The sequence below is a fragment of the Dunckerocampus dactyliophorus genome, unplaced genomic scaffold (assembly GCF_027744805.1).
Source record: "Dunckerocampus dactyliophorus isolate RoL2022-P2 unplaced genomic scaffold, RoL_Ddac_1.1 HiC_scaffold_22, whole genome shotgun sequence".
NCBI lineage: Eukaryota > Metazoa > Chordata > Actinopteri > Syngnathiformes > Syngnathidae > Dunckerocampus > Dunckerocampus dactyliophorus.
This window is the reverse complement of record NW_026559858.1, coordinates 590,001-601,176: the sequence shown is the minus strand read 5'-3', so window position 1 is coordinate 601,176 and position 11,176 is coordinate 590,001. Positions and strand designations below refer to the sequence as shown.

The window sequence follows — 11,176 nt, the reverse complement described above, 5'->3', positions numbered from 1 at the left end:
CATGATAGTTGTCACAGACATTTGTTTGCTGATGTCGTTCTGTATGTTTCTGTTGTTCTGTCACTATTGTTGTTGTTGCTGCTGTTGTCCTTGTCTCTTGTCTCTCTTTTTTTGTTTTTCTTTGTTTGCTTTTAATGTGAAAAGCCAATAAAGGAAGGACGGGTGGATTCGTCCTTGATCCGTTTTGTCCGTTTTATAACCGTGCTTGTCCAGCGTTTCTTTGTCTTTGTGAGAAAAGCAAAGGAGTTTTTATTTGTGTGCTGGTGGCCAAGAAGCCTTCAAAGAGCATCTCAGCACTCAAAGCACTCGGCTGCCTTGTGATGGCATCACGTGGCGTTGCTGGAAATGATGTGGGACGATGAAGCCTATAAAAGGGACGTCACCGTCAGACACTCACTCGACATCTCGCCTGGAAGAGACCGACATCTCCGTTCTTCACGACCGATCATCCAACCATCCTTCCATCTTCCAGCCCGTTTGGTTCTGAGACGACTCTTCAGCGGACAAGATGAGAATGATCCTTCTGCTGGTGCAGCTGGCCACCTGCTGTGCCATGGGTAAGACCAAGACGTCCTTTCAATGTCAGTAAGACTCGTCCAAAAGAATCCATCAGATCATAGTCACCTTGGATGAGTGCTAATGCTCTATTGCAGTGATCCACAACCCTCGGTACCGGGCCGTGGGCACTTGGTACCCGACAAACCATTTCCATGATTTATTGTGAAAAGTGGTTCTGGCACCTGACGCTTGTCCATTGTGGGTGTGCTAACTTTATCTCTACTGCTGCTGTCTTCTTTGCTTTGGTTGATTTGAACATGAAGGTTGCGATGGAAAACATCTCATCAATCATCCTTTCACACTCGTTCATTGTCATTCATACGTTTGTTGTTGAATAGCTTCTCCATCATTGGAGAGAATTGTGGTAACAAGGAAACTGGTTGATAGTTTGTAAATTGGTGTTTGTCTCCTTTTTTAAAGATTGCAACCACCTTGGCTGTTCTCATTTTGCTTGGAAATATTCCAGTCTGAAAAGATAAGTTACTAATCTATGTTAACGGGTCTTTGATCTCATTGATGACCCTTTTTATTGTTTCCATTTCCATTCCATGACAATCAGTTGATGTTTTAGCCTTAAAATGGTTAACAATATCAGTGATCTCCTTTTTGGTTCCAGCAGTGAGAAACATGGAATTAAGATTCCTATCAATGATATCATTCCCTTCATCAATTGGGTCTTGTTTTGGAATTTCTTCTTCCAGTTTTGGTCCAATATTTACAAAATAATGGTTGTAATGTTCCTTGTAAATATGAAGACTGGCAGATGATGACTGAGGCCACTGATGGTGTTGTTATCCAAGTCATTGGTGAATATATTATGGATGGGGGGGGCACAGTGCTCTGGTATTCTACTTGGTCTAATGATTTTAGGATATAAACGCAAACTATACATTGTGTCTATAAAGTCGTCTATTTCCTTGTACTTATGTGGGTTCAAAAGGTCAATATTGAAGTCTCCACATATGAAAATAGTTTTTTGACCTCCTGTATGTCTGTAAACGTTGTCTTAATCCAATCCTCAAACATTCCAATCTTTGACTTTGGAGTTCTGTACACACAACTAAATAACACATGTTTGCTTTTTTCTTTACAGATTTCCATTGTTATACATTCTAAAATGTTATCAACGACAAATGACATATTCTTTACCATTTTGTAGTTCAGATGTTTGTCCACGTATACGGCCACACCTCCTCCATTTGCATTGTTCCTGTTTGCACTCATCATTTCATATCCTTCCAGCTCGAAGTCCATTCCTTTGTTAGCATTAATCCAAGTTTCTGAGATTGCTTTTACTTTGAAAGGCTCTTTGAATTGATTCAAATATTGTTGAATATTAGTAAAGTTAGCAGACAAGCTTCTGCTGTTTATGTGTATGATGGATAACTTGTCGTCGTTGATGAAGATGTTGTTGTATTGCTCCTCCGTATAATAACGGCACAAACTGGTCACCAAAAGAAACAAAAAGTTTAAATCTATGTGGGAATGCATGAAGGTAAGTTTGATGACTTGTTGAGTGCTAAAATGTACATTTGTATCGAGGTAATTCATGCTAGCACACTTCCTGTTAGCACACACGTCAAACAGCCATGTCATCATCTTGAACTGGTGGATTATTATTATTAACTATATAACAACATAAACATGTTATATTATTATTATTATTAACTATATAACAACATAAACATGCTATATTATTATTCTTATTAACTATATAACAATTATTATTATTAACTATATAATAACATAAACATGTTATATTATTATTATTATTAACTATATAACAACATAAACATGCTATATTATTATTCTTATTAACTATATAACAATTATTATTATTAACTATATAACAACATAAACATGCTATATTATTATTATTATTAACTATATAACAACATAAACATGTTATATTATTATTAACTATATAACAACATAAACATGTTATATTATTATTATTATTAACTATATAACAACATAAACATGCTATATTATTATTCTTATTAACTATATAACAATTATTATTATTAACTATATAATAACATAAACATGTTATATTATTATTATTATTAACTATATAACAACATAAACATGCTATATTATTATTCTTATTAACTATATAACAATTATTATTATTAACTATATAACAACATAAACATGCTATATTATTATTATTATTATTAACTATATAACAACATAAACATGTTATATTATTATTATTATGAACTATATAACAACATAAACATGTTATATTATTATTATTATTAACTATATAACAACATAAACATGTTATATTATTATTATTATGAACTATATAACAACATAAACATGCTATATTATTATTATTATTATTAACTATATATTATTATGAACTATATAACAACATAAACATGCTATATTATTATTATTATTATTAACTATATATTATTATTAACTATATAACAACATAAACATGCTAAAATTATTATTATTATTAACTATATAACAACATAAACATGCTATATTATTATTATTATGAACTATATAACAACATAAACATGTTATATTATTATTATTAACTATATAACAACATAAACATGTTATATTATTATTATTATGAACTATATAACAACATAAACATGTTATATTATTATTATTAACTATATAACAACATAAACCTGTTATATTATTATTATTATTAATTATATAACAACATAAACATGTTATATTATTATTATTATTATTAACTATATAACAACATAAACATGCTAAAATTATTATTATTATTAACTATATAACAACATAAACATGTTATATTATTATTATTATTAACTATATAACAACATAAACATGCTATATTATTATTCTTATTAACTATATAACAATTATTATTATTAACTATATAATAACATAAACATGTTATATTATTATTATTATTAACTATATAACAACATAAACATGCTATATTATTATTCTTATTAACTATATAACAATTATTATTATTAACTATATAACAACATAAACATGCTATATTATTATTATTATTAACTATATAACAACATAAACATGTTATATTATTATTAACTATATAACAACATAAACATGTTATATTATTATTATTATTAACTATATAACAACATAAACATGCTATATTATTATTCTTATTAACTATATAACAATTATTATTATTAACTATATAATAACATAAACATGTTATATTATTATTATTATTAACTATATAACAACATAAACATGCTATATTATTATTCTTATTAACTATATAACAATTATTATTATTAACTATATAACAACATAAACATGCTATATTATTATTATTATTATTAACTATATAACAACATAAACATGTTATATTATTATTATTATGAACTATATAACAACATAAACATGTTATATTATTATTATTATTAACTATATAACAACATAAACATGTTATATTATTATTATTATGAACTATATAACAACATAAACATGCTATATTATTATTATTATTATTAACTATATATTATTATGAACTATATAACAACATAAACATGCTATATTATTATTATTATTATTAACTATATATTATTATTAACTATATAACAACATAAACATGCTAAAATTATTATTATTATTAACTATATAACAACATAAACATGCTATATTATTATTATTATGAACTATATAACAACATAAACATGTTATATTATTATTATTAACTATATAACAACATAAACATGTTATATTATTATTATTATGAACTATATAACAACATAAACATGTTATATTATTATTATTAACTATATAACAACATAAACCTGTTATATTATTATTATTATTAACTATATAACAACATAAACATGCTAAAATTATTATTATTATTAACTATATAACAACATAAACATGCTATATTATTATTATTATGAACTATATAACAACATAAACATGTTATATTATTATTATTATGAACTATATAACAATTATTATTATTAACTATATAATAACATAAACATGTTATATTATTATTATTATTAACTATTTAACAACATAAACATGTTATATTATTATTATTATGAACTATATAACAACATAAACATGTTATATTATTATTATTATTAACTATATAACAACATAAACATGTGATATTATTATTATTATGAACTATATAACAACATAAACATGTTATATTATTATTATTATGAACTATATAACAATTATTATTATTAACTATATAATAACATAAACATGTTATATTATTATTATTATGAACTATATAACAACATAAACATGTTATATTATTATTATTATTAACTATATAACAACATAAACATGCTATATTATTATTATGAACTATATAACAATTATTATTATTAACTATATAACAATTATTATTATTAACTATATAACAACATAAACATGTTATATTATTATTATTATTAACTATATAACAACATAAACATGCTATATTATTATTCTTATTAACTATATAACAATTATTATTATTAACTATATAACAACATAAACATGTTATATTATTATTATTATTAACTATATAACAACATAAACATGCTATATTATTATTCTTATTAACTATATAACAATTATTATTATTAACTATATAATAACATAAACATGTTATATTATTATTATGAACTATATAACAATTATTATTATGAACTATATAACAACATAAACATGCTATATTATTATTATTATGAACTATATAACAACATAAACATGTTATATTATTATTATTATTAACTATATAACAACATAAACATGTTATATTATTATTATTATGAACTATATAACAACATATTATTATTATGAACTATATAACAACATAAACATGTTATATTATTATTATTATGAACTATATAACAACATAAACATGTTATATTATTATTATTATGAACTATATAACAACATAAACATGCTATATTATTATTATTATTATTAACTATATATTATTATGAACTATATAACAACATAAACATGCTATATTATTATTATTATTATTAACTATATATTATTATGAACTATATAACAACATAAACATGCTAAAATTGTTATTATTATTAACTATATAACAACATAAACATGCTATATTATTATTATTATGAACTATATAACAACATAAACATGTTATATTATTATTATTATTATGAACTATATAACAACATAAACATGTTATATTATCATTATTATGAACTATATAACAACATAAACATGTTATATTATTATTATTATTAACTATATAACAACATAAACATGTTATATTATTATTATTATTATGAACTATATAACAACATAAACATGTTATATTATTATTATTATGAACTATATAACAACATAAACATGTTATATTATTATTATTAACTATATAACAACATAAACATGTTATATTATTATTATTATGAACTATATAACAACATAAACATGCTATATTATTATTATTATTATTAACTATATATTATTATGAACTATATAACAACATAAACATGCTAAAATTATTATTATTATTAACTATATAACAACATAAACATGCTATATTATTATTATTATTATTAACTATATAACAACATAAACATGCTATATTATTATTATTATGAACTATATAACAACATAAAAATGTTATATTATTATTATTATTATGAACTATATAACAACATAAACATGTTATATTATTATTATTAACTATATAACAACATAAACATGTTAATTATTATTATGAACTATATAACAACATAAACATGCTATATTATTATTATTATTAACTATATAACAACATAAACATGTTAATTATTATTATGAACTATATAACAACATAAACATGCTATATTATTATTATTATTAACTATATAACAACATAAACATGTTATATTATTATTATTAACTATATAACAACATAAACATGTTATATTATTATTATTATTATGAACTATAACAACATAAACATGCTATATTATTATTATTATTATTAACTATATATTATTATTAACTATATAACAACATAAACATGTTAATTATTATTATGAACTATATAACAACATAAACATGCTATATTATTATTATTATTAACTATATAACAACATAAACATGTTAATTATTATTATGAACTATATAACAACATAAACATGCTATATTATTATTATTATTAACTATATAACAACATAAACATGCTATATTATTATTATTATGAACTATATAACAACATAAACATGTTATATTATTATTATTAACTATATAACAACATAAACATGTTATATTATTATTATTATTATGAACTATAACAACATAAACATGCTATATTATTATTATTATTATTAACTATATATTATTATTAACTATATAACAACATAAACATGTTAATTATTATTATGAACTATATAACAACATAAACATGCTATATTATTATTATTATTAACTATATAACAACATAAACATGTTAATTATTATTATGAACTATATAACAACATAAACATGCTATATTATTATTATTATTAACTATATAACAACATAAACATGCTATATTATTATTATTATTAACTATATAACAACATAAACATGCTATATTATTATTATTATGAACTATATAACAACATAAACATGTTATATTATTATTATTAACTATATAACAACATAAACATGTTATATTATTATTATTATTATGAACTACAACATAAACATGCTATATTATTATTATTATTATTAACTATATATTATTATTAACTATATAACAACATAAACATGCTAAAATTATTATTATTATTAACTATATAACAACATAAACATGCTATATTATTATTATTATTAACTATATAACAACATAAACATGCTATATTATTATTATTATGAACTATATAACAACATAAAAATGTTATATTATTATTATTAACTATATAACAACATAAACATGTTATATTATTATTATTATTATGAACTATATAACAACATAAACATGTTATATTATTATTATTATGAACTATATAACAACATAAACATGTTATATTATTATTATTAACTATATAACAACATAAACATGTTAATTATTATTATGAACTATATAACAACATAAACATGCTATATTATTATTATTATTAACTATATAACAACATAAACATGCTATATTATTATTATTATGAACTATATAACAACATAAACATGTTTTATTATTATTATTAACTATATAACAACATAAACATGTTATATTATTATTATTATTATGAACTATATAACAACATAAACATGTTATATTATTATTATTATGAACTATATAACAACATAAACATGTTATATTATTATTATTAACTATATAACAACATAAACATGTTATATTATTATTATTAACTATATAACAACATAAACATGCTATATTATTATTATTATTAACTATATAACAACATAAACATGTTATATTATTATTATTATGAACTATATAACAACATAAACATGTTATATTATTATTATTAACTATATAACAACATAAACATGTTAATTATTATTATGAACTATATAACAACATAAACATGCTATATTATTATTATTATTAACTATATAACAACATAAACATGCTATATTATTATTATGAACTATATAACAACATAAACATGTTTTATTATTATTATTAACTATATAACAACATAAACATGTTATATTATTATTATTATTATGAACTATATAACAACATAAACATGTTATATTATTATTATTATTAACTATATAACAACATAAACATGTTATATTATTATTAACTATATAACAACATAAACATGCTATATTATTATTATTATTAACTATATAACAACATAAACATGTTATATTTTTATGTGTTCATCCTGCCTTTTAGGCTCAGCTATCAAGTGCTATCAATGTAACCTTGGAGCGTCCTACTTCACCCGCTGGGACTGGAGTACTAAATGTACCCTCACCAAATGTGCAGAAGGAGATCAGTGCTTCATCACCAAAGATCAGAGTAAGCAAGCTGAAAGGTGTTGCAGGTGTCAGCCATGATCTACATAGAATACAACACCTAGAGCATATACACTACATATCATACATACATCATAGACGTACAGCACATAGACATGATCACATCACCTTCCTCATTCATGTCTTTGTGAACACGACCACCACTCACCCCGTGTCCTTGTCTGACCTCTACAGGTGCAGACAAGGTCTCCTATAAGATGGAATGCAATCCTGATTGTAAAGATGATGATAACACTAAGTGCTGTGACTCTGATGGATGCAACAACTGGCTGGACGTGGCTGATGATGCAACCCAACAGGCTGCTGTCAGCACAGCATGCACCAAGGCCAACAATGATGTCAAACAGTGCCTGGATGCCATCAAGACCAAGAGTAAGAGCAGACCAGTGGTGGGGGGGCTGCGTGGTGGGTCTTTGACGGCCATTGTTTTAGGAAAAAGGCCTAAGAAGGCAAGCAAACAATAAGTGATGAAGATGAAGACAGTCTGATGACACCTTCATCTTAGCAGCTTCAAGGTCAAATGTTGACCTTTTAAAGCTGACATGGAGTTGTGCTTTTAGGGAAAAGTGCTAAGTTGATGTGATGACATCATTTCATTCAGGCAATAGAAAGGTAGTAAAAGTGGTCCTATTGTAGCATGCTAGGCTAACAGCTCCTCAATGCAGACTGCTGCTGCTTTCTATGTGCTGACTAGAACATGACTTGGACCTGTTATGGCATGGCTTGTTGACACCACCCATGTGTTCATGCTGACCTCATGTGTTCATCCTGCCTTTTATTCTCAGCTCCCAGATGCTATTCATGCTCAGGTCCCCTTGGAGCGTCCTACTTCACCAGCTGGGACTGGAGTGCTCAATGTACCCTCACCCCATGTGCAGCAGGAGATCAGTGCTCCATCACTAAAGTGTCAGGTAAGCAAGCTGAAAGGTGTTGCAGATGTCAGCCATGATCTACATAGAATACAACACCTAGAGCATATACACTACATATCATACATACATCATAGACGTACAACACATAGACATGATCACATCACCTTCCTCATTCATGTCTTTGTGAACACGACCACCACTCACCCCGTGTCCTTGTATGACCTCTACAGGCGCCTACCAGGTGGGCTGCAAGGCTGGTTGTAAAGATGATGCTAACACTAAGTGCTGTAACACTGATGGATGCAACAAGTGGCTGGACGTGGGCGAGGATGCTGATGCATGGAAGAAGGTGGAGGCCATCAAGGCAGCTTGCAGCCCCTCCAGCAACGACCCCAAAGACTGCCTGAAAGCCATCGACCCAAACCTCATCAGTGGTGGGGGGGGGCTGGCTGGTGCTTTGGGCCTGCCTTTGGTCTTGGCCATCAGCGTGATTGTGTTGGTGGTACTGGGCTAACCCCCCATGCAGCCCCCCCCCCCCCCCCCCCCCCCCAGCCATCAGCGTGATTGTGTTGGTGGTACTGGGTTAACCCCCCCATGCACCCCCCCCCTCCCCCCCCTTTTTCCTCTTTCACATGAAAAGGCTAAAAAAAGAAAAGAAATAATCCAACAAAGCAACTTTCCATCAACCTGACCTGATGTGATGTTTGCACCCCCCCACATGACCAGCCCCTCCCTTGCTGTTACACTCGGGAGTGTCGCATGTGCGGCCCCGGGGCCCATGAAGGTCTTAATATGAGCAAAGTGTCATTCATTGGAAAAGTGTCATCAAATTGGGGGGGGCACAAGAAATTGTTGGACCGGAAGAAAATGTCAGAAGAAAGTTGAAGTGGTTGGAAAATAAAAAGAAAAAGAAAAAAAAGCTGTGATGTGCAAATGAACGAGTTGTTAAACGTCATGAATGCATGATTGTACAATGAATGCATGATTGTACAATGAATGCATGGTTGTACAATGAAAAAGGCAACATGAGAAGGAAATGAACAAGATGACTTTAATGACTGGAAAACATCATTTTCATCAATAAACTCACATTGCAGCACATTTGATGGAGTGGGGCCTTTTTCTCTTTAGCCTAAATGAAACATGCCATCTTTCCAGCATCGGTGACATGCTAATGCTACATGCAATCTTTCCAGCATCCGTGACATGCTAAAGCTCTGTGACGTGCTAATGGTATGTCCATCTTTCCAGCATCCGTGACGTGCTAATGCTACGTAACATTTTTTCAGCATCCGTGACATGCTAATGCTACGTCCCATCTTTCCAGCATCCGTGACGTGCTAATGCTATGTGCCATCTTTCCAGCATCCGTGACGTGCTAATGCCATGTCCCATCTTTCCAGCATCCGTGACATGGAAATGCTACGTGCCATCTTTCCAGCATCCGTGACGTGCTAATGCTCCGTCCATCTTTCCATCATCAGTGACGTGCTAATGCTATGTCCATTTTTCTAACATCAGTGACATGCTTATGCTACGTGCCATCTTTCCAAGATCAGTGACATGCTAATGCTACATCCCATCTTTCCAGCATCAGTGACGTGCTGATGCTACATCCCATCTTTCCAGCATCTGTGACATGCCATCTTTCCAGCATCCGTGACATGCTAATGCTATGTCCCATCTTTCCAGCATCCATGACATGCTAATGCTACGTCCCATCTTTCCAGCATCCGTGACGTGCTAATGCTCCGTCCATCTTTCCATCATCAGTGACG

The 11,176-nt window shown here is 27.2% G+C and overlaps 1 protein-coding gene across 1 annotated transcript; it reads left to right on the top strand.

Moving 5' to 3' along the window:
* Positions 1 to 415: 415 nt before the first annotated feature.
* On the top strand, positions 416 to 9,912 carry LOC129174705 (uncharacterized). Its single transcript, XM_054766496.1, has 5 exons — positions 416 to 557; positions 8,384 to 8,509; positions 8,701 to 8,898; positions 9,312 to 9,437; positions 9,629 to 9,912. Exons 1-5 carry the CDS (start codon positions 509 to 511, stop codon positions 9,910 to 9,912), a joined length of 783 nt encoding a protein of 260 aa, XP_054622471.1. The 5' UTR covers positions 416 to 508.
* Positions 9,913 to 11,176: the final 1,264 nt, after the last annotated feature.

Excerpts from the sequence above, each read along its gene's own strand:
- LOC129174705 (XM_054766496.1), top strand. The coding sequence starts at position 509 with ATGAGAATGATCCTTCTGCTGGTGCAGCTGGCCACCTGCTGTGCCATG. Across the intron at positions 558-8,383 it reads GGCCACCTGCTGTGCCATGG|GCTCAGCTATCAAGTGCTAT; the intron begins GTAAGACCAAGA and ends CCTGCCTTTTAG. Across the intron at positions 8,899-9,311 it reads GGATGCCATCAAGACCAAGA|CTCCCAGATGCTATTCATGC; the intron begins GTAAGAGCAGAC and ends TTTTATTCTCAG.